This window comes from Pyrgilauda ruficollis, unplaced genomic scaffold, assembly GCF_017590135.1.
Source record: "Pyrgilauda ruficollis isolate IOZ18807 unplaced genomic scaffold, ASM1759013v1 scaffold17, whole genome shotgun sequence".
Classification (NCBI taxonomy): domain Eukaryota; kingdom Metazoa; phylum Chordata; class Aves; order Passeriformes; family Passeridae; genus Pyrgilauda; species Pyrgilauda ruficollis.
Genome location: NW_024515875.1, coordinates 8,365,596 through 8,390,700, shown reverse-complemented (window position 1 = coordinate 8,390,700; position 25,105 = coordinate 8,365,596). Strand labels below are relative to the sequence as shown.

Below are 25,105 nucleotides of genomic sequence, written 5' to 3'. Positions count from 1 at the left end.
ACTTGTATAAAGGCTGCTGAACCCTTTATGGAATTAATTATCTGAAATACATGATTTCTGCCCAAATAAAGAGAAATGGTGGTGGGTAGCAACACTAGAAAAACTTCACTTTGCTGAGATTCTGCAAAACCCATTTCAGGATTCAGCTGATATCTCACTTCCATTTCAAAGCAGGCAGAGGTAGAGCTTTTCTTTGGGTTCAGCAGATTTAAAGAATACTAAAGAACATTGTTAAAAAAAAAAAAAAGAAAGCAAAAAACCCACAACAAAGTCCCCATACTCCAGAAGCATTTCCTAAGTATATTTAAAGAGAACAAAATAAGGTAGACTTCATCTGTACAGTTGAAAAGGACAAGAGAGGACAAGAACCTGATTTATTTACTTTCCCCTGAGTTAAGAGGGCTAGAATCTGTTACATATCATGCCTTTTCCTCTGTGTTACAGGGACCTCTCAGCTCCCTGAAGACCTTAAGGGGTAAGGGACATTAACAGTCAGCCCTCCTCTCCCTTGTAACTCTAGTCAGTCATAGCAGGGTGGGGGGCACAGGACAGAGGCTGAAACAAGGGAAGGCATGAGGCCTCAAAAAGGAATGGCTGGCCATAGTGGGGGCAGACACACTACTTCAGTCTGTTCTGGGGAACCCAGCCACAGGACAAATCCTCTGTTCACGTGCAACTGGTGGCCAGAAAACCCGTAGGTGTGCGTGAAGCTGAGGAACAAGATTGCACGCACCGGAATAGCTGGGAACTAAAGCTTTTAACAAAGGGCAATAAACATGCAGGAAAAAGAAGAGGTGGAGGAACAGAGCCTTGAGTCTGCAGACTGAAATTATGTGTTCAGTCAAGCTGCCAAAGAAAAAAGCGTAATTGGTGTTTTAATTCTGGGAAAGAGGGAGCGTTTTTTCCAGGCTGGAGAAGCACTGTGAGCTGCTGCAGCTGATTAACAGTGCCACCAGCCGGCCTGCTGGAAGAGGGCCAGTTTGAGAGACGGGAAAACAAGGTACATCCACTCACCACCTCTCACCCCTCCAAGCCCTCACAGGCAGACTCTGATCCTGCAGGCACTTTGCCAAATGCAGAGGGGGCTATTCCTGGGAACAGCTGCAAGAAAGGTCTTACCCACAGAGGTGCTGTGCAGCACTGACTGCCCTCAGCTCCAGCAGGGTGAAAGGAGGTAACAAATCCCATGGGCTTGTTTGCTACAGCCAGGAGGGAAGGCCAGAGTATCCAGCTCAGGAGGGCTTCTCCTCGTATGGAGCACAGCAATCAGCATGATGAGCCATGGCAGGCCTGGAATTATTAAATAACCAGATGGTGCCACAGGGGCAGTGTAAACGCAGCCAGTGAGATGTATGTTGGCAATGAGATATTTAGGGACATACTTTCCACTGTTCATGGGGTGATTTCCTATTGGAAGATGAACTTCAAATTCAATTAAGTTTGGCACCTCACAGTCTCCCTGATTACAGCACTTATTAGGAGAGCTACTAATTGCCTGCTTGTACAAAAACACCCTAAAAATATGTTGGCTAATAATAATGTCAACAGCGTGAAAAACAGGAAAGTTCTCCTGCAGTAGAGCAAAACCAACATCAAAAACTCTGCCCCAAAAAGTGAATCAAAGGGTCACAGAACCTTTCACACAGTTTTTTAGACAGCAGTAAGGAACCGGTTTTGCCCTACAGCTGCAACAAAAAGCTGTGTAATGAAATAAGAGTTGTGGGAGAAGGAAAGGTATCATTTATAGTCAGTCTCAAATTTTGGCAGCCTTGCACACCTTCACCAAGGATACTGGTCAGCATTTTTCTAGACTATAACCACATGATTAGGTAGCTAAATTTTATATTTGAACAAATGCAAGTCAAATGGGTTTCTGAGAAATGAGAACAGTGTAAACAATTTATTCTGTGTGGTTATCGTACAGTTAACAGGTTCCTTTCTGCTGAGCTATATGTGGACATGTAGACTGAATGCCAGGTAACCACTAAAAAGCTGATTGAAAAGAAGTATAGTGAGATAAGGTATGAAATTTGAGAGGGAGTGAGGGGGCAGGGAAATGCAGCTAAACAATACTGTTTTCCAAGCCCTAACAATAACTTAATGTAAGGGATAACAATGGAGCATCAGTTAAAAGTTTAATTTTCCATCTCCAAAAGAGATCTGGGATTGAGCCAAGATCCTTCCTCTTTGGACTCTGAAGTCAGAGAGAGTTTCATTCCACTCCAGAGCCACTGACAACATGCAAATATTGGGGCCAGTCACAGCAGAGAGGTACAGGTGTGAATAATGGCTGTGCATTCATGTCAGAAACAGAATAATGTTTCTGACATGAATGCACAGGGACTGCCTGAGTGATGGTCACTTTTTGTGCATGTTCTTGGTGAAATTACTTCATCGTCATGGCTTTGAGACTGTTGTTGAAGATGAATATGGCTGAGAAGCAGAGGAAGAACCTTTATTCCTAGAGAAGTAGTATCTAATAGAATGTCAAGGAAATGCTGTCAAGTGTCAACAAGTACCAGCCAATGTGTACACTAACAGATTTACCAAGAAAGAAAGCCAGAATGCTCCGAATACTTTTGTCTTTGTTTCAGGTTTTTGGTTTCACGGAATTGCTGACAGTGTCAGTATAGCAAATGTCTTCCAAGAGAAGTGACAAAACAGAGCCTCCTTCTAAACTTGCTTCCTTTCCTGGAAGGTGAAAGCCTTCCTAAGCCTGTCCTAACACACCAACTTTCATCATGCTCAGCCAAGGAAACAGGCTATCACCTGTTTGGAACACTGTAATGTTTTTTTATATTCTCACTTTTGCTGCTTTCTGAGTCACTTCCATTAATCTGAAATTCCAGTCATGTCCCCCACAGATGTGGCATATACAGGTAAGTCCATGCTGTCAACAGAAGACTAGCACCTGGTTCTAACAAATCCTGACAGGCATGCTGAATCACACTCATCTGTCATTATCACCCAAAATGCTAAGTCTTTGAGTACCTGGATGCTGTCAGAAATACTGGATGCTGACAGCAAAGTGAGAGAAATCAGGTTGTTTAGCTAGACTGTGGCATCTGTGCCTTGACTTCCTTACTTTGCATTTACCAAGATATTTACAGGATCATTTCAGTACTAGATGGTGAACAGAATGAGACACACTCCAAAAGGATACATAAGAGTGGGCACACCCCGAGCTGCCAGGTGCTTTCTGATGAGCCGCTCGGTGCCGTACCAGTTGAAGCCTTTTGTTGCATACCCAATCCGTGGAAGATGCACTGTTGCTGAGGAGAGAACAGAGACAATAAAAAACAGAAGAAATACTTTTGAGCAGCCTATCTGTAATGGAGATCTCACTTCACTTCAGAAAAAAACAACAGAGAGGTGGAAATCGGTCATCATCTTTAGGTGCAACCACACACGTACGGATTCGCTGTTCTACTGCACAGACACTTACCATTCCTTTTCCTGGCTGCTAAATAAATCTTCTTCAGGCCCTTTTCCAAAGCTGACAGCTTAATGCCAGACAAGTTGTTGGACCGATCTCGGTGCTGAGCTACAATCAAGGCCAGCTAAGGAGAAAACACAATAAATTGAAATACAATCTATATACAGTACTAAGAGACACAGTGACAGTACCGGAAAACTGTATTACTAACTTTTACCTTTAATAAATGAAGAAAGAACTCATTATCTCTAATATTTAACTGCAACTAGCCATGTTCAGTAATCAGTGCCATTACTGTGAAAAGACATAAGGTTCATTTCACACAGCTTCAAAAACATATGGATAGAGCAAAACAGGAAAGAGCTTCTCATTCTCACCAAATCTTGTCCTTTTTTCCTAGATTTTTTATCATCAATAGGGAATAGCAGGGTTCCTCCTAAGTCCAGATCTGTCCAGAAAAGAGAACAGGACAACAATAAAAAATCAGTCCTGAAGAGTAAACAAGCAGTCAATGAAGCAGTAATTTCACTGTCAAATTCTGCATTATTCTCTGAGACTGTATCTCCTCATGATGGTTTCAACAGTCAGATCTTTTGCCCAAGGAAGCAAGACAAACATTTTCCCCTGATCCACACAACCACACACCCACATCCCAATTAAAGACAACAAATGGAAAGAGAGACACTGAAATGAGAAGAAAGCATCTTCTGGAAGAAGGAAAATTAGCAGGAAATTAGAAAGATCAACAGGTCCATCTTATAGCAAGATGTTAATTCCTAACCAGCTGCAGGTATCTCAAAACTGTTAATATATGCTCAGGAAAAGATTAGTGCTTGGAAGGAAGCAATGGCTCAGCTGAATGGTGCCTGAGGTGGCCTTCATCCTTCTTGAATGAAGAAGACTTTGACAGAAGATGCAGAGCTCTGTCTTATTTAGTGAAAAACACTCTGTGAATAATGTACAAGTTTGGAGTTTTTCCCCCTTTTTTATGACTTGCAGGATGGATTGGAATGACCAACCTCTGCACAGAGTTCTCACACTCCAAACAAGCCAAGTCAAAGTACCCGCTGAAGTACTACTTTTAGAGCTAGGGATGCACATATCCAGAGAAAGAGTAAAACACATGAGTATTGAGGTATCCAGGCACTTCATTCCTGCAGTGTCAGTGAGGTTTTACCTCTTTCAAGTATCTTGGCCTCAGGTCATATTTTAATCTCTTACCTTTCATCTTTCCTGCCATCTCGTATATTTTCCTTGGCTGATCAGAACGAGCCTCTAGAGCAGTGAATAAACCACCCCTTCCCCAGCGGCCGGAGTCATCTAGAATGAAATAACAAGTTAGATTCCTTTCAGAAGTGACATTGAGGCCACCCCTGCAGGAAAGGCACCTGCTCTGTACACAGACAATGAATGATTATCAAAACCAGATATGACATACAAACTTAAGTCAACCACTATTCAAGAGACTATCCTAAAGGATAAACCTCAGCCCTGGAGAAAAACAAACTTATCACAGTTCCCTGAAAAACCCCACAGAAAAATTCCTTATTGTTCACCAATAATGCTGAAACAAGCACTAACCATACCACTGAGCATATAAACCTGACAGTATCCTCACATACATACATACATATAGGTACACAGAGCATGCATGTAGCATGTCCCCACATTGGTGCCTTGGGCTTCCCACACCAGGCGTTTGATATTTGCAGTCTTTCACTTCTACTTGGCATTTGCACTTCAAACATGAGCTTTCATGCACAGTGAAAGCATAAGCCAAAGCAGATGTTGATGTTTTGCTGTAGCCCTGGACAGAGAGCAGCTCCAACACTGCTTCAGGAGGAACTCCTTTTAATGTCTTTAATGCCTTAAAAGAGGGCCTTAACTTAGCCTAACCTAGAGCCTCTGTACTGTCAGTGTTGAGAGACAACCACCAAGAAACTCTGACCTCAGCCTTTGGAAGTGTCTGTCTCTCTCTGCTGACCGAAAAAAGAAGATGAATTTCAGTATCTCAGTTTGATTCCTACAGCTTCCACTGTAGGATAAACAAAAGACCCTGCTCTCGAGAACTGTCATCATTTAGCCACAGATATAAAATTTCAAGCCCTACAGGCACCTTTGAAGAGGTTTACCCATAAATCCAGAGCTGGCATGCAAAGACCCTTGCACACCTTGCTAGTACTTATGTGGGTTATACATGCTGGAGTAGAAGCTGTAGTGCCTCTGCACCACTTGAGATTAAGTCAGACTCAAATCCAAATTATTTCAGAATTAGAAACTATGGAACCATTAGGGACAATTCAGCTCCCTTGTTCACTCCTCCCAACAACAGTCCTGTTCCCGTTGTTCACAAGTCCCACCTAGGCAATGGACAATGATGGCATCTTCCTCTTCTGCTTGGGGGTGGGTTACATCTCCCATGACGTATTTAATATAGTTCTGGCCTTCATCTTTGTAATCTAAATCCACATTCTGCCCCAACTCATCCTCCTCAAACCCTTCCTCGGAGCCACTTTCCTCTGAAGGAAGGCAGGTAGATGTGTAATGATTGGCCTCCCACCAGGCCATCCTGAAACCAAGAGAAGAGGATGTTCAATGAAAATCAAAGGTGGGGGCACACAGCTTGGTTTAAATAATTTCAGTGAAACACAGGAGACCTAGTCCTGCATTCCCTCTGTTCCCACCCCATTTTAGGCCAGAACAACAGTTACCAAAGTTCTTATTTATAACATTAGGAGCCACATGCCAATGTCATAAGCCAATTGCAGGCATGGAAAAAGTGAGCACATAACAAAGGGCAAGGAGCTACGTGGAGTGGTGAAAAGGAAGAACACCTGGGAAATAACAAGGAGAAAGTTAAGATGTGCCAGAGAGTCACAGATGTCAGAGCAATTTATAGGAGCCAACTGTGACACTTCAGAAAGCTTCTCCCAAACGCTCATTGATCGTACAGTCAGACATGGGGCTCTTATTCAGGACATCCTCTATGAACTAAAGTAAAGTCAGGCAGGGTATTCAGGAGGAAAGAACCCTTGCTAGGGACTCAAGCCATCTTCCCACCTTCACATCCCCATGTTATGCAGTTTGGGCATATTATTTCCATCAATCAGACACATTCCAAGAATACAGTGCAACAGACACCAGTTCACAAGTAGTAGATGCAATACAAACCATACTTTTTCTTGTGCTCTGCCTCTGCTTTTGCTGCCTTCTTTTCCTCCATAAGCCTTGCCCTCTTTGCTGCTGCTTCTTGGCGCTTCTTCCTGCGAGCCTCCAGCTCCTCTTCAGTTAGCAAGTGCTTCCTCCTGGCTGACTGTTCCCGAAGGCCTGTGAGAAGGGCCTGGAAAGAAAGAGGTATCACAGAAACAAACTGCTCATCTTAAAGCCATGTCTGATGCCCTCCTTAACCTACATTCCTTTCCCATTTGTTTACTTGTCCACAAGTCTTAATCATCAGAAGTCAACTGGCAAATGTCACGTGTGTGACCTGAGTTTATAGAAGTGCCCACTACAGCATATCTCAGATCTGTTACAACTGGTGAATTGTCAAGCCCTGATTCCAGAACCAACTTTAGTACACTGACATCCAAATCTTTTAACATGCCTTCTGCAAGCTGTAGGTAAAGAGAGAAAACTGCCAAGTTTCATTTTCCACAAGCAAATGAAAGAGCATCATGTTCCTTGTCACATCTGCCTTACGTTTGCTTTGTTCCGGAGAGCTCTCCCTTCCTTACTGGTCTCTTCAGTCAATGCTTTCTGAAGATCCAAAAGCTGATCAAATGCTTTTTTGTCTTCTCTGCTGGGTTCTTTGGAATAATCTTTGCCTTCATACACGTAAATGTGACCTTTAAAAAATAATTTAAAAGTGTGAAAAGGAACTGAAACCTACTAACACCCAAAATGTACAGTGAGATCAAAAATTCTGGCTCTTCTGTGACATTGTTCTACCCTCAGCAGAGAAAGATCTTCACTCCCACAACTTTTTGGTATGACCAGAGTCAGTATCATGTAGAAACAGGAGAATTAAAATTTGCTTCCTCTGACAAAAGCTTTTAATTTAAGATAATTTAACATGTTTAGACTGGCAAGAAGCTTTCTTCCTATTTAATTTAATTAATTATTTTAAATTGTGGTTCCATCGCTGTTCGCTTTGGTCATTCCATCTCTGCCACTGGAGAATTCATTCAGCTTTGCTATGTAGTTACAGGCAGCTTTTGAAAAGGGACAGTACATTTTTGCTTTTGACTTCCCAAATGAAATGAAAGCACAGAACTCTGGCAGCCCAGGGCTGCTGCTCACCACGTGAGTTATTTTCCCTATACTTATTACACAGTGTGGTAACACTGCCCCTCTTTTAAGTCATCACCAGAAAATACCACGCTTGGCTAACTCTCAGCAAATAATTACCCATTGCTGGCAACTGCTGCTGGATGGACAATAATTGTCCTGCAGAGCCACATTTCAGCTTCAGTCACAAATCTATATTTAAGTGCTACAGTGTACCCAGACAAAAATTCAGTCTTTCTCTGGGAAAGAAGACACTGAAAGAGGGAAGTATCCTTAGAATTTACTTTCAGGTAGTATGGGACTATGAAAAACTAACCACAGCTGGGTGAAATTTGGGCTGGAAAGAAGAGTTTTGAAGACAGAGTAGGTTTGTTTTAATTCTATGGACACCATGACTCTGCGTTTCTTACCTCACCTTTTGGATTTTCATAGCCAATAATCCTTTATTTGGAGATAAAAAATTAAGCACCTGCTACACAACCTTTCCTTAACTTACTAAAACGTCTCCAAAACTGCAGATCTATCTTAATGGTTCTCTGGAAAAAGCAGTAGCTACAATATCAATATTTCCCAATTTCTCAGGAATTTCCATCTGAGATATTAAATATGAAAAAGAATTCAAATCTCAGCCACAAAAACTGGACAAGTATTGTTAATATTATCTTACAAACAGGCAAATAAAGACACAATAAGCACTCAGAAGTAACGTTTGTGGATAGGTCACAAACAAAATCCAAGTAACTTAATTACAATTCTGCTTTTCAACTTATTGCCTGAAAAATGCCACCCCTACCTGGGAAGCCTTCTTTACCAGCACTCAAGTGACACAGCTATTTAGATTCTTAACTTACTCTCTGTATCCTCCTCTTCATTCTCTTCCTTTTGTGGCAGCACAGTGTCCATTATCCACTGCCCTCCTTTTGTCTCTCCAAGGATGTTTTCCAGCTCCACATCCTGTACAGTACTTCCCTCAGAGGAGAGCAATTTATCCAGGCCAAATTTCAAGATTTCACTCAGCTTTAACAAAGAGAAGGGGAAGTTCAGTATTATTATCCTCTAATTCCATGTCAATCCCAGTGTCTTGAGCTTCTCAGGCTTAAAAGCAAAGGATGTATGAGTGGTGGAACCTAAGCTTTAAGGCTGCCTGTCAAAATACTTATTCTTTAAGAAGTCCCATTCTCCCAGCACCTGACGGGACAAGCCCCAACAACATATCTCCCATAATCATAACTCATCCAGACTTGAACAGTCATTTTTCTTCAGGGCTAAATGACACAGTATCACTGTACTGACTGCATTCAAGCAGCTTTCTTCACAGTCAAAAAGGCCAGGCTTGCTTTTGCCCTCAACCCGTTTAAAACAAAAGCCTAAATACCATAAAAATCCAGGGGGAGAAAAATATCAACATGGAATTTCCTATGGGCTCAGTTCCACTTCTCCCACAGAAACTTTAATTGCTGAGATACACACAAATGGGGCAGGAAGGGCAGGCAGAAGGGGAAAGGATACACTAAATCCAAACCTCTTCTAGGTTTAGCCGCACACAGGGGATATATTCCCTTAAATGTCACTTCGCTTCATGTTTTGCAGCCAAGTTCTCAACACAAACCTCAGCTTTCAGGTCAGAATTATAAATCATGCCCTGACTTCTGAGACACTGTATTTGCCAAGAAGTCAAAAGAAGGTTGACAGAGTTTCAGACTAACAACCAAAAGCTGACTAGGTTATCACCTGACTTCTTGTCAGCTCTGTTTGTGAGAGAAAAGCACCAGAGACAGATCAGTTAGAGAAACAATGAGTCCACCTTCCACTTTTTATAATTTCCACTAATTATAATTAAAAAGCAAGTAAGACAAAGAAAGGTCTGTCTTCCCCTCTTCTCCAAGACAACACACCCTTTTTCCACAATGAACACACTTCAAAATTGCAAAAACTGTCTTCAAACATCAGATGCTGTCTGGACCTCGGATATTGTTTTGGTTCCTACATACAAAAGCCGTCATGTCAATACACAACTGTTTGCAGAGGTTCAAATCCGACGTAAACACAGAAACATTCTGGCACATTTCTAAGGTGGTTACTGGAGTCAAATTGAGGATATAACTCTGGTTTACCTGCAACTCTGCTGTTCCCTGAGGCTTGGGCACCCCCAGAGCAAAGTGCCCCCCTTCAACAATGGCATTGGTCAGACGGAGCTTCGAGGCAGCTCTTCGGTAAATTATTTCTTCAACTGTATCTCGCCCAATCAAACGGATAATTTTTACAGGCCTTGAAAAGTTTAAGAAAATTCTTATTACTTACTTTGTTTTGAGGTGCAATAAGGTATTTACTTTCCCCTCACCCACTCCTTTGGTAGGTAAAGAAGGCAAGAACAAAATGATCAAAAATAATCAGCAGAAATGTGATGCTGATACGATTCTACTTGACACAGGAGAAATGCTCACTGCAAAAGTGCAGGCAAACCTCCACCCTCCATCCCCTACTCCAAATTTACAAACTTCCCACCCTAGATACATGACAAGGACAAGATTGTATGAGGCTGCAGTTGGAAAATGAAGACACAAAGTCCTCTCTGCTCCCCTTTGATCTTCAGTCTATCCTCATACTTTAACCTTCCATTGCCTATGGAAGGGGAAAGTAATACTGAGAGGCCAAGAGAGTCAGCAACCAAACCACAACTAGTAACATTTCTCACTTGTGCTGCCCAATCCGGTGAGCTCTTGCTATTGCTTGCAAGTCATTTTGTGGGTTAAAATCACTATCAGTAAAAATAACTGTATCTGCTGCTGTCAGATTCATGCCAACTCCACCTAAAAACAAAAGAAGGAGGTCATAAAATATGTCACCAACAGAAAATAAAGGAGAAGCTGGAGAATTTATGCTGTGCAAAGTTCTGTCAGATCTGATCAACTGTATCTAATCCAATTGATCTCTCAAACCCAAATCTAAGTCTCTTAAGGATCTAGACAGATGGGTAAGCCTTCCATTTCCAGCTTCCTGCAACAGTCCAAAAAAGAAGCTGTACAATGCAGTGTAACCAAAAAACATAGGGTATGAGTGAACCAATACAAAAGGGTCTGATTGTCAAAACTGATGAACACAGACATAATTCTTCTGCTGGCAGGCAGATTATCTCTGCAAGGACTGGCTTCCCTGAAGCCCCAAGGGACCGCCCAAGTCATGACTTGGCTGCAGCACAGAACCAACTGTAAATATACCACTGAAACAGTGGAAAACACCAAGCCAAACTATACAATAACCAGAGCCCAGGTGTTTATGAGATTTAAAGGTTTTGAGGTTAGAACTTGGGCTCTCGTGAAACAAAAAGATAAAAAAACCCGGTTAATTTTACATTTTAAAATACCTCTACTGTTACCACATTGTGTAGCTCAAGAGGAGACAGTCTGCTGCCTTACATTTTCCCCAGCTCATGACAAGACCTTCTTACCTTCCCTGTAATCAGAATATCCCTGCAAGTGGAGACAGTCATGCACCTGAAAATCAGTGTCCATAATGTAACAACAATGGCAATACTGTTAGCACACCTGCTTTGGCCAGACATAGCAGTGTGCTGTAAAAAACAACCCTAAGTCTGGCTGGCATGGGAGAGCTCAGGCACTGTGGTGACAGACACACGTACTCCTGACACACATCCAGCATTAGGGTCTTCCCCTCACTATCCCTGTGTGCTACCCCCTGTGCCCTGTGGTGCAGGCTCATCAAGACAAGTCTAACCAGAAGCCCTAAGGAAGACCTGGTTCCAGTTTGATGTTTGAGACCAAGCAGTGTGGATTCCTCCTCTGGAGACAAGCAGAAGCCTGGCTCTGCGCTTGTTTGAACAAAAAGACAGGGAGGTTTGAAACTGTGTAAAAGATCTGCCCAGGGAGTGAAGAGGGGAAGCAGCACAGATGGCAGTCCCATGGAGTTCTCTGCAGCCTTGGGACAGTAAAAGACTCTCGTTTCAGTCTGTTTGAGCACGTCCATGTTCAGCAAACTTGAGAAGCAATTCCACCAGCTTACTTAAAGGAAGTCTGTTCCTGCCTGAAGTCTGATGCTTGCAGAAATAAAATGGTAGTGAGATTCCTTAAGCTCAAACTGGCACAGAGACAGGCATTATGGAACTTGGAATAAAATAAACTCAAGAGGCTGCAATATGAAAAGGATCTTGGCATCAGCTGCCAAAAGGAAAGCACAGAAACCAGATGTCCTAGATGAGAGACCCAAGTTCAGGATGTGTCCTGTCTCCCTCAAAAATCCCCCACAGGAGCAGGCTCTGCAGAATTCAGAATTCCCTGAAACCCTGCCAGAGGGAATAAAATAAGAGTGCAGAAGCAAGATGGGTTGTTTGTCTCTCTTACTTACCTGCTCTGGTGCTCAACAGGAAGATAAAGATGGGCTGCTGGCCGAAGTTCTTGATGGCAAGGTGTCTCTCCTCACCCCTAACAGAGCCATCCAGCCGCTCGTAGCTGTAGCCTTTCCAAACAAACAGTGTGAATGTTTCTGAAACTTTGCCTTTGCTCTTACCCTCTTACCTCATTCTCTATTGTCTCACTGCTGTCCTGAATCTTTTTGTGCCATATCCTTCTGGCTTGGTTCTCATTTGATTGCCTTCAATTCCTTCATGTTTTCCCAGTTAAACCTCGTATAAACTGAGGTAATGACCCTGACTTCCAGATTGACTGTTGGTAAAAAGTAATTTAGCTGAGTCTGAAGCAGAGACTCTTAGCATTTAATTTACTGCTTGGAAACACAACAGGAAAATTCAGAGCCCAAGTAAAAGAACATTAGCACACAGTCCCATTTCAGACTATGCTGTGCTGGCTGTTGGCCCCACAAAGCAGGCAAAGAACCATCAGATCCTCCTTATCCAAACTCCCACAGCCTTCAGTGTGCTTTGCTGTGAGCATGCAGTATGGGATATGGCACTACATTTGGCTTTATCCTACATTATTAGTTGTCCAAAACCATAAACACCAAACAAAAGCCTCTTTCATGGGAAATCCTAAGTAGGCATGGAGCCACGTGGATTGAAACAAAAGAAAATGTCCCAAGAACACATTGCTAACCTTGCCAAAAATGGTCTGATCCAACCGGCCCTCAGACATGTTGGGGCCCCACTGTCAACAATTGTTTTAATCAAAAATTAATTTCCTGGTGTAACTGTGGCTCAGTTTGTGTTTTGTGGTGGAAAAAATGAATCTAGAGCAAGCCTATTACCTTTACTGAAATTACTTCAGGACACAGGTACACAATTGAACACAGGTATATAATGAAACATTGCTACACTGCCATTTGTTAGCTCCAATTCATCAAGGCACAAAAGCTACTTTGAAGAACACTTAACTGTCAGCTCATTTCAGGAAGCTGGTAACAGCAAAGAGCTGAACTCAAGACTCTCCAACTCACAGAGCTGCTGCAGGAATATGGTCCCTATCTACTAAGAACCAATAAATCTTCATCACATTTCTTTCCCCATCCCAGACATATCAACCAAAATCACAGGAACAATATCTGGCAGAGATCATTAGGATAAGCCCTCTCCTATCAAAGTGTGCACAACGTACCTCTGTAGTCCATGTAGTCCTGCAGGATATCAAGCAGTTGTGTCATCTGAGAAAAGAGCAACACACGGTGGCCTCTGCAAGAAGAACATGAAATCCTGTGATCCTCAGCATATTGTGACAGCATTTCACAGCCTGCTGGGGGTCACAATAGCTTAACCAGTCATTATCAGTCCCTGTTACACAGCAAGGCCTCCCAGAATCACAGCCTGTTCCCTCAGCACATTTTCAGCTCCACATCTAATTGCAATCAGTTAAGCTTTATCTGCCTTCATCATTTGCTATGTCCAGAGTGTGGAGTCAAGAGAAGTAACAGGGCTCTGACAGAGATCTGCTGCTGGCTGGATGCACGCTGGCAAGGAGCCTGTCTAAAAGGACCCCCAGCTTCAGCCTAGCATGATGAGGTCTTCTTCACCACGTGAGAGCTCTCAAATCACACACTACAATGCATCTGAAATTCTGGGAAAATGTAATATCAGCATCTCTATAACAGCAGAACACTTCCTTCTCCAGCAAATAACCTTCAAAGATCAAGCTCTGCCTACAAAGGGTGTTAAGAAATCAACTCTCCTCCCTCCAAGCCTTAGGCCTCAGACAGTGCTCTGTTTAAATCAGACTTCACCCTAAAGCAGAACACAGACATTTCCCAGTCCAGAACTTCCACAGGGCTGGTCCTGCAGCAAATGCATTCAGTGGAGAGGTAGCCACTCAGAAGGTGCTACACAGCAGGACAAAGACAACAAAATCACATCAGAACTCCACAAGTGCATTCAGTGGAGAGGTAGCCACTCAGAAGGTGCTACACAACGGCTGTCGAAGTTCTCTTCTTTGGTCTTTGGATTCCAGGTTCTGAACTCACCAGACACAACACAAGGGGTTCTGAACATCAATCCCAAAACTTCTGAAGTTTCAGCTTATTCTTGGGTTTTTCTTCTTCCCATTTGCCATGGACTGTGCCTCCCAGGCTAACAAAGGCATGCTAGCACAAAGGAACTCAACCGAGGCATTAGAAACCACTCTCAGGAAACTCACAATCAAAGCAGATATGCTGAATACCAAGTCACATGGTTATTGTCCCAGGTTCTCAAATATGGCAAATATGAGAGCATGTGAGAGAGCTAGTCAAGTGCTTTGAGAAATGCTTAAAGGGAAGCTACAAAAATCTTCAAGGTTCTTCTGCCATCTCCAGTTGAGCTTTTTTTACTTCTTTCAGGTAGTGAGTAATGTGGAATAAATAGGTCAGTGCTTGTGTTGTGATGAACAACTGCTCAATCTACAGCTAAAAAAAGCAGTTTGCTTTCCCAGATTACTTTTTCTCCCTATGCCACCCCCATCCCAACACGACATACCCAGCGTACAAGAATGAAAGGAGCTTATCCAACAAACACATCTTGCCACTGGCTTCAACAATATGGTCTCCAATCTCAAAGGGTTCTGGCTCAACACCTGGAACAGAAAGGAGTTTCAAAAGCAGAGTTAAAACCACAGAAACAACAATTCTGTGTAAGCCTCAGTGTGTCTGCATGGTCGCTTTAGCTGAGCAGAGCGACACAATGCTTTCTTGAGAAGATAGGGACGGTCCTTCTCTACCTCCAAATGACACCCTCAGTAGTTCACAAAACATTGTGATTGCTTAGATGACAGAAGACAGAAATAGAAAGCTGCAGTCAGAAACTCAGACTTCACACAGTCTCCCTAGTTTATTCATCATTATTGATGAACTGTCATGTGTTGGAACTGGTCACAAACTCACAGCTGCTACTGATTCAAGTACAAGAGTGTTTATTACTTGCTTCTTCTAAGCATTACACTAATAATAGAAAACCACTGTATAAATCAAGAAAGTGATTTTTTCTGTTCCAAAAGAGAACAGTGCTTTCCTACCATTGAAGAGGTATGGGTGGGCAACACACTTCCGAAGCTGAATTAAGACATTCTGGAGTGTAACCTTCCTTCCCATTTCATTTTCAAATGCATCTGGAACAAAGAGCAGAGAAAGAAGCAGAGCAGGGAAGCCCACACTCCATTAATGGTTGTGACTGGGAATGTCTTGTACTAAGCACTGCTCTGAAGTGCTTCAGCACTGGAGTATTTCTCTCTGTGAATGACATCTGGATTTGAATTTCCCATCTGTTTTCATGGGCCAAAAAAAAATTTCCCTCACACTTTCTGGACAAGCTTTTAGAAATAAGACCCTGATAAGCACTACTTTGCCTTGTCAGACTCACTGACTTTCTGGACTCCCTGGAAAATGTCACTGTAATTTTTCTGAGTGAAATCATCAAAATAAGTGAAAGAAATTTGGTGCATTTCATTTGCATTTTCAAATATATATAAATATAAATATAAATATAAATATAAATATACACACACAAAGCACAGTCAGGATCTCCTGGGCAACAAGATCTCCTTGTTGCATTTTTGTGAGGAATTAAAAAAAAAAGCATGCACATATGCTGACTACAGTAGAAGATGAAGTTTCAGATTTCTGGGTGATGTTCATGCGAACTGCTAGAAAGCCCTAGAAGAAGAAAGCATCTGCAACTCCCCAGTTTGAATTTCCCTCCAACAAATAAGCACTAACAAACCACATGATGGTGGTGGTTGCATTGTCTACATAACCCTGCAGTTTCCCAAAAAACTCCTATCTGCATCCAGTAGGTTGAAATTTGCTTTATGGCATGTGTGCTACTATTGGAAAATTTGTAGAGAACCACATATTTCTTGTACCACCTTTTTGTTTGAATACAAAAACATGCAATAGGAGCAGGCTTACCTTGTGATAAGTATTTTTAATTACTTTAATTACTTTGAGATTGCCCAAAGCAGATCCTCAAGCTGACCCTTCCTAGCTTACAATACTTGAGCAATAGATTATGTCTCTTATTTTACCACAAGCTAAAACCAAAATTAAGCAACCCAAATTTGGCATATTTATTCTGTACATATTCCGCAGACCAAAGCAACTTCTGCTTCTTTACAACAGAGCATGCATGTACAACAGGAATTAGTTTGCATGTACAACAGAAATTAGTTTGGTTTTTAAAAATAATTTATAGACTTCAAAATGCCCAGTTACCTAGATCTTTTGTCAAAATGGCCTTGTAGTACTTCTTCTGCAGAGCTGACATTCCATGGTACAGAACCACTTCCACCTTCTTTGGCAGCTCTGCAGCCACCTCAGATTTGACTCTCCGAAGCAGAAATGGCTGCAGAAGACTGTGCAATTCTTTGGCTAGGCAGAGGCAGGGAGAAATTTAAAAAAATCAACAAACAAACAAACAAAACCCACAAAAAACCACCCAAAACCAGAGGAGAATACTGTGTTAAAGGTAAGGAATTTATACAATACCTTCAGAAGTACACTTTCAAAACAGATGTAAAAGGAATCTCACATCTGTTGGTGAAACCATTCAAGCCACATTTTGCAAACAGAGAAACCAAAACATAGCTGCATACTTGCAACACTTGGGACTACATTAAGAAAGCTCTTTCCTTAAAAGTAATCATTAGTTTTACTGGCTTTGTTTTAAAGCTTGTTATCATTAAAAGAAGGCAAATAAAGAGGACACAACATGGTTGTTTCCTAGTCAAGATAAAAGCTGGTTCTGACTGAAGTACAGTGTTGGTTATTACTGACCTGGCTCACTCTCCTTTTCAATAGCTTGGTAATACTCAACAAACTCTTTCACTTGGTCCTGGGGAAAGATGTCAGGTTCAATAAGGCTGAGTAAGGAGTACAGTTCCTGGAGGCTGTTCTGGACTGGAGTGCCTGTGAGTAGCAGGCAGAAGCCTACTGAGAACTGAAAAAAACAGCAATAAAACAAAATATTAGGAAAAAGTGTCTGTAATGAATAGCTAGTTAATATACAAGTCCACCTACACCACTCTTAGGCTTAACTTAGAAGATGAGTGCCAGCACAGAACTGCTCGCAGAATGCTGCAGATTTGCCAAAACCATCCAAACATGAGGTATGGTGTGACAGTCAAACAGCTCCAAACTGACAAGGCTGGCACCAGTGCAAGGAATTCAGTGTAAGCAAAATAAGAACAAAGTACAAAACTGACTCCATTAAAATGCTCAGGTCCATGCAGTCTACAGTCTAATACTGCACACTAGATGTTAGATAAGGAGGGATAACTGGAAAATGCAGTTGGAATAGGGCAGTGAAATGAAACTGCATCAGATTAAGTTCCATTTCTGTTTGCTGAGCAACTCTGACAAACACACAAACACTATCAGGTGCATGTTGCTCACAGCAATCCCCATAAAGAGACTTGAGAAATATGTTTGATTTTGGAAAGATACAAATTTCTCACAAGTTTGGTAATAGAAAACAAGTTAGGAGGAGAGATGAGGTGAATCCCATCTATTTTTTTTTGTGCTTATAACCACAGCTCCTGAATTACAGACATATGAATTACATATGGACAGTATGTTCAGAATATGTAAGACTTTCAGGAATTCAATAAAACCCCCTCTTTTCCAAGATGTATTGTAGTACATTGTTGCTGATGCCAGCACACACCAAATGCTGATGTTTCACTGCCATGACAAGAAGTGCAGCCTTCACTCAGGCATTTGTGATACTCTGGCTGGGAGCTTTGGAAGCTGGAGCAATTCTCCTAATCTCTGTAAACAAGGGTGCGTCCATTAAATGGGACAGTAGAAGTCAGTAGTTGAAGACTTGAGGTCTCATGAGCTAGGCAAGGGCTCCTTCACCCTGTCCGAGCTGGAGATGGCCTCTTGTTGCTTAGGTCAGCCAGACATCTGCTTCTGCAGTAGCAGAGCTGTGGTGCAGCACCATGTCTGGCTGCTTTACTTTTTCAAGTCTTTCAAATTGCTCCAACATGGCAAGCCCAAACATGAAGCAGAATGAAAGGGCAGCTGCAAATACTGCCCACTGAGTGGGCAAAGCCAACAAGGCCTTTATCTCTCTGCCACTAAATATGGGAATCTTTTCACCAGCTCTGATGGAAACAAGTGATGATTCACACTGATTCACAGAGAATCTGAAAAGGGAAAAGTCTTAAGGCACTAGAAGATAGACGAATTACTTTACCTCAGAAAGTGTCTTGTAAAGGAGAGAATTTTGATTTTTCAGTCTGTGAGCTTCATCTACAACCAAGGCAGCCCAGTTAAAGCTGAACAAGCAAAAAACAGCATCTTCAGTTAGGGGCTGACAGTTCATTCTTGTAAGTACAGAAAGACCAAAGTAAGTGGTGGCTCTACTTGTCTCAACTTAAGGTGGGGTCCCATCCCATGAACAACAAGCAAACACCAGAAGTGGGGTGAAATTCACAGGTACTGTTTTTGAAGAGCTGACAGAGGTTTTTAACTACAGTCTGGGTGAGTTTTTTCTGAAATCAAGACTAACAAAATTCACTTGAATTTCTTGCTTCTCTCTCCACCCCTGTTACCATCAGGAAAATGATATAAGCACAAGTTTGCTGAACATTCAGGTCTCTGATTTGGAAAAAGAGACATGAAACTAAGCCCTAGCACCTGTGCAACAACGCAGCAACGATCATGAGGCCGTGATGGAAGTGATGGAAGAGTGATCCCAAGGCTTTTGCAAATCACCCAAGACAGGAGCTTCAACTTATTCTGTGTTCATACAGCTCTATGCAGAGTGTGCTCCAGTAGGCTGCAGAATCACTGGTGATCCAGTAGATCCACTAGGCTTAATTGAAACTCCACATCTTCTCAACTTTCAGTGTCTGTGCCTCCTTATCACTAGGGTTTCAACTTCCACATCAGAGTCATTTCCAGGGGAGAGAAAGCATGAACAACCTCTGTCTTTTCTCACCCACACACTTCTATTCCCAGTGGAACACAACATCTGAAATCACAGTGACCTACATTCTTCTTAAAAAGGCTTTTTGTTTGCCTTGCTTTCCCTCTCTGCTATATCAGAGAGGTTCTCGATCGCCAGAACAATCAAGTGTCATTACTCTTATTCTGCAAGCTCAGGAGCTGAATTGCCAAAGGACTCTGCACTGTGCAGCACTGCAGAAGCTCATGTGCAGAGCAGTCTTATCCCTCATCTATTCCATTAGAGCATGGCTCTTGCTCAACTCATTTGTGCTGTTACGCGGCTTGTAAGGAGTTGTGGTGGGGAGATATCTGATAACTCTGACCCTCCTTTACAAAGTGCTCCAAATGCTCCCACACAGAACAAGGTACAAATGATTAGCAACCACTTTATTTCAGAAGGAAGACTAAAGGGCAAAACCCTAAATTTGAGTGACATGCCTTTGAGGTTATTTATTAGCTTTAGAAGTAGGAAATTACTCTGGAGCTGACATTTCTGTGATACTAGGGCTGGCTGCTTGCTCTCCCTGGGTGCTACATACCTGGCTACACTTTAAAATAAACAGAATAATAGGCAGCAATGCAGAACGTGATATGAAACTGTAAGGACAATACAGTCATGGCTACCTTTCATTAGACCTGGCTTCTACCATGATGTGCAGCACAGTCTGCAGCTTCCAGTGGCCAAGGACAGGTGCTTTGCTGAAAGACAGGGGGTGCCTGCCCACTGTGGGCCTGACTCGTCCCAACAGACACAAAATTGTGCCAGCGGGGGCCACTGGATTTGTGCTTCTACAAAGATACTGAGCCATTCATTATGTATAGCTGCCCCCAGCATTTGTCACAACACCACTGCAAGGCACTGGCACTACTGCTAAGAAAAAGGAAAATTCCTCCCCATTTCAAGTGCAGATGCCTGTGGAATTCTGCGTGACCGTGACAGTACCTCCTACAGGCTGAATTCCAGCTGAATAATCAGTCTTTATAGAAGGCATAATGCTTCACAAGCCCTCCACAGTTCTGACTGGAGGCAATAAACTTCAGGACATAACACATTATCACTGTTATATAATGCAGGTCAGTTTCAGTGAATGTTGCAACTAATACCTTTATAACCTGAAGCTCTTGAGGATGTCCTCTGCTGGACTGATACTTAATGTACTGCTGTAAGTCACTATGTGTCATATTGCTTTGAGTTAACTGGCTTGAAAACTGTCCTTGGGGGAAGTTCACAATTGTTTTAGCTGAAATTAAAGACTGAAAGTCGGAAAAGGCAAAGTTCTAATCACAAGCCAAGAACATCCCTCTCTCTTGTGAAACAGCACAGAATCTTGTACATACAAATATCCACTTAAGAAATCGTTGATAGATATCCAGACTTAAATTTGAAGAAATTAAAACCACACTCACGACTTTAGAAATGCTGCATCTTTCAAGCAAATCTGCAATGAAAAAAAATGAACTGTGATTTATGATTTAATTAAATACATCAGTTAAGAAACAGAGCATTTTTCTGTCTGCTTGCAAACTATGGTGAAAAGGTGCAGAGTGGAATGAAGGCACTTACTACCTGAGGAAGAAAAATGACAGCTACATGACACCTTCAGCATGTCATGTTTTAACACCACACACCCTCTCACTCACACTCCACCCAGGGAGAGGGGGGAAGAGAACCAGAACGGTAAAAGTGAGAAATCTTATAGGCTGACAAGGCATGAACTGGGTGATACAGAGGAATCAAAAAGGCAAGCAAAACTTGAGCCCCCCTTTCAAGTGACAGACATCACGTACCTCATATGTTGTCAGGAGTGCATGGAAGTGAGAGTGCCCTTTCAGATTCTCCTGCAGTTTGGGTCGCTCTTCCTTGCTGCCTACATATGTTATGAAAGAAAGACCTGGAGCAAGCCTGTTGTTAAGAGAAAGACAGAGCAAAAACAGTGAGCCAAGATAAGTCTTTTCATGTGTTTATGACCCAGGACCTCATTACCAAACAAGCCGCTGCACAGATGATGAGAATTCCTATCCAAACACCTTACACTCCTGTGAGATGTGTCTGGCTCTCAGCTTTCCAATCTCACTCCTTCATAATTTTCACCTCAGGTTGGCACCTCAGCTGTTGGCTCTGGTTTGGACAAGTCCTAAATAAACCTACATTCTTTTAGCTGTAAGAGTCCTAGGCAGACAACTGAAAACCAGTCTCATGACCTAACGGCTATTCTGAACTGAAAAAAGTTCATAAGAAGCAGGTGAATGAATACAGTTGGCCCAGATGAGGCCAAAGAATTGGCCTGGATCATACTAAAATAAAGACAAAAATGTCTGCAGCAAAGAGGTCCTAGTCAGGACCTTGAAAATATATTCTCTCAGTCAAAAAGCAGATGAAACCAGTTCCAATTGTTGGACCATACAATTCTTCCTCATTTAATCCCACCACCGCTATTTACCTAGTATTCCTTCTGGAAAGCTGCACTGCTGCTCTACAAATGAATACACTTTCTCCCAACTATTCCAACCCAACGTCTATCCAAATCAGGCCAGCTCACTTCAGAATGTAACCTGGATGACTTCAGATGCTGAGAGACATCATCAGCTGACAGCCACAAAGACAGACTTCTGTTCTAACCTTTAACTTCTAGTCTTTCCTCTTATAAGGAATCTGTGGGCTACAGACCACAAATGTACATATTTCAGGCACAGCAGCCTGTCACCCTGCTACACATCAGCACTGTCACCCCAGTGAGGATGGGCTGCATGCACAGGTGTGATGTATTTTGTGTGCATATGTGAGCATGCTCCCCAGCGTGGGTCTTACCTTTTACTATGAAGATTCCTGGCTGTCTTCAGCAGATTTTGCCTGAGAGAGGCTAAGCAGGGAGGGTTATAAATCAATAAAAAGCAAGGAGCTAGTGGAGGCATTTGGACTGAAAGTCAGCCAGTAATATAGGATGGATGGATTTATGTGTACCACAGCATTGTAAAGACCATGCATTAACTGCATAGTCTGCATTGATTTGTTGGTTTAGTAGCAGCTTCCCTTTTTACTTTCTATCCCTTTGAAAGGATAAAAAGAAAGTGTGAAAGGAGTGAGCACATTTGAAAACAATTTTCAGTCTGCATTGATTTGTTGGTTTAGTAGCAGCTTCCCTTTTTACTTTCTATCCCTAAGAAAGTGTTGGAGTGAGCACATTTGAAAACAATATTTGCAATCTTGCAACTTGCAAACTTTGCAATTGCAAGTCTGAGCAATAATATTGTAAGCCAGACAATTGTTAAAACTTACCTCTCCAGCTCTTCCTTCCAGTTGCTCAGAACTGACAGAGGACAAAGTATCAGAAATCTCTCTTTGTTGGATAACTTTTTTGTCAAATAAAGAAGTAGAGAAATGGTCTAAAAGGCAAGGAAAATAATTTTTTTTTATAACAAGGGAAGGGTTCAACCCAATAGCCTGATCCTACAGAAGCTGTCTCCTTGTTGAGCTTTGCAGCTAGTTTCCATAGGTTCATTATCACAAATCAGAGTTAACAGAATATCAAGTGGGATACAGACAAAAAGGCTTAGATCCTAAAACATGACCTCAATATAAGAAGCCCCTTTCTTGCACAGTCACAAACCAGGTCTACCATGCATCACTTTCTAAAACTATTTGGAATTTAAGACCTATTGAATAAAATCAGCTGATCCAAAGCACAAAAAGTCATTTTCCAACAAAACTTAAACCCACTTAAAAACTTGAAAAAAAAAAAAAATCCAACAAACCTCTGAAAAAATAAGACGTATAAATTTTAATCCAAGTGTTGACAAACATAAAAATCTCCTTGGTGCAAGTGCATCAAAAGGACATTATTTTCCCTGTACTGGCTGTGTATTGTGCCTTCAACTCTGCACACTATGAATTATGCATTAAGGTGTTTGGATAAAATGGCCACTCATCTTTTTACAAAACCCTGAAACCTATTTAGAGTTACACAGGACTTAACTCAGGACTTGGTTTAAGTGGTTAAGGACTGAAAGAGACAATGAGCTCTCACTTGAGTATGGAATTCTGAAGGGGTGGGGGGGGAATCAGGGCACTTTTTATTTTTCATTCTGCAGAAACATTAGGCTAAAAACCCAAAAATTAAAGCAAAGATCATTTTCCAGAAGAAGAAGACACACCTGACAAGTCTTCCCAAGGCCCATCTCATCCCCCAGGATACAGCCATGCTGGACTTCATAGCATTGCACCAGCCAGTTCACACCTTCTAATTGATAGGGACGAAGTTTAATGCCTGGGAATAAAGTGATTTGTTACACTTACAGTCACCCAATGCACTCCATACACACACCAGACAGAAACAGGTCTTGCCCAGAACAGGCTTTCCCGAACATCTCCCTTACAGGAAAAGCACAGCAGCCTTCAGAAGCTGTTTTACCCTCCTGGACAGCAAAGACCCCAATGTTATAGCAATTAAATTAAAGCATATTCAGAAATTTACACAAAAATGCCCTGAGCCATTGCAACAGGTCTGTACAAGGAACCTGATCTAATAATTAGGCTGGTACTTTGCGTTCCTAAAAGACAGCTTGATTTTCAGCCTGAATCACTTTTTAAAATATGTAAGTACTAGAGCCAGGGACACACTTCAGGCTTCCAGAAATGTTTGTCACAATCTATTATTGTAGAATAATAATTTCTCAACAAGATGTTTTCCAGATTTTCTGTACTTAAAGCTAAGGCAGACCTCCACTATAGGCCATTGTGACTACTACCATCATTGCAATCCTTATTATGGGGCACAATATGTCAAAATGAATACAAAACAAGACACACAGGAGTTGTCAAGACCTTTCCTTGTACTGGGACTCAAGTGATGTGTATTGTGGCATTGCTGCCCTCTCCTCTCTGGGAAAATGTGCACACTGTAGCATGAAGAAACTCACCAGCCCGCAGGATACACAAACCTAAACCAGTCGGGGGACTGAGGAAAGAACTTCCAGCCGCTAAGGAAAATGTGTGGGCAGGATTGCCCTGGCATTGCCCTTTAACATCACCCTCCAGGCAGTGGAAAGCACTTTAATTCACGCCCGTTTAGAGGCCACTGAACAGGTCAACCCTTGCTCATGTTGTCCCGAAGCCAGAGCTGCCTGAAGCTGTGCAGAAGCACCAGGGGGTTAAAGCCGAGCTCAGCCCTGGCCCAAACACCCACCCAACCACAAAGGCAAGGACAGGGACTGCAGCATCCGGGGAAGGCTCGCACAGAGTGGGGAGCATGGCAGCAATGCCATCTCTGCAGCAACTGCAGGTCACTTTGAGCACTTTATGTGCACTTTTATTTATTTCCAGCCTGAGGGCTGTTAGTACAGAGCTCAGACAACTACAGCTGAGAGAACTGGGGTTGTCCAGGCTGGAAAAGTGAAGGCTTCTGGGTGACCTAATTGAGGCCTTGAAGGACCTGAAGGGAAATTACAGGAAAGATGGGGTAAGAATATTTAAAGGAGCCTGCAGTGACAGGACAAGAGGGAATGTGTTCACATTGAAAGGGAGTCTATTTAGATTGGATATTAGGAAACAATTCTTTACTGTGAGGATGGTGAGCCACTGGAACAGGTTGCTCAGGGAAGTTGTGGATGTCCTATCCCTCGAAGTGTTCCAGGCCAAGTCGGATGGGACTTTGGGCAACCTGGTCTAGAGGGAGGCGTTCCTGCCCATGGCAGGGGAGATGGAACTGGATAATCTTCAAGGTCCCCTTCCAAGGCAAGCCATTCTATGAGCTGGGCAGCCAGGCCCCTCCGCCGCCTCCCGCCATCTCTGGCAGCACCCACACCCCTACGGCTCCCTGCCGACCCTTTCCCCGGGCTCCCCGCTGACCTGTCAGCCCCCACCGCTGCACGTCCGCCTCCTGCACGCCCGGAGCCCCGGCCCGGGCGCCGCCGGCGCGGCGGAGCGCCAGGAAGAAGCGGGACATGGCGGGACGTCAGTCACCCGCACCGCCGCTCCGTTCCCGCCGCCCGAGGCCGGCTGCGGGC

At 42.7% G+C, this 25,105-nt stretch overlaps 1 protein-coding gene across 1 annotated transcript; it reads right to left on the bottom strand.

Annotated features, from left to right (window-relative positions):
- Positions 1-239: 239 nt before the first annotated feature.
- On the bottom strand, positions 240-25,083 carry CHD1L (chromodomain helicase DNA binding protein 1 like). The gene is made up of 23 exons (XM_041464069.1): positions 24,948-25,083; positions 23,255-23,367; positions 22,380-22,486; positions 20,891-21,005; positions 20,510-20,541; positions 18,348-18,429; positions 16,925-17,087; positions 16,364-16,519; positions 15,169-15,261; positions 14,634-14,730; positions 13,288-13,361; positions 12,086-12,196; positions 10,419-10,533; positions 9,838-9,991; positions 8,575-8,740; positions 7,136-7,281; positions 6,613-6,776; positions 5,797-6,005; positions 4,658-4,756; positions 3,814-3,884; positions 3,446-3,560; positions 3,164-3,272; positions 240-2,476 (listed from the first exon to the last, which is right to left on the bottom strand). Exons 1-23 carry the CDS (start codon positions 25,042-25,044, stop codon positions 2,398-2,400), a joined length of 2,667 nt encoding a protein of 888 aa, XP_041320003.1. The 5' UTR covers positions 25,045-25,083; the 3' UTR covers positions 240-2,397.
- Positions 25,084-25,105: the final 22 nt, after the last annotated feature.

What these genes read in the sequence shown, in the direction of transcription:
- CHD1L (XM_041464069.1), bottom strand. Translation starts at nt 25,044, where the DNA reads ATGTCCCGCTTCTTCCTGGCGCTCCGCCGCGCCGGCGGCGCCCGGGCC. An exon ending in CATCATTGTCCATTGCCTAG is followed by an intron (nt 4,757 to 5,796) that starts GTGGGACTTGTG and finishes ATTTCATTCTAG; the next exon opens with ATGACTCCGGCCGCTGGGGA. An exon ending in GGAAAAAAGGACAAGATTTG is followed by an intron (nt 3,561 to 3,813) that starts GTGAGAATGAGA and finishes TTTTCTCCTTAG; the next exon opens with CTGGCCTTGATTGTAGCTCA.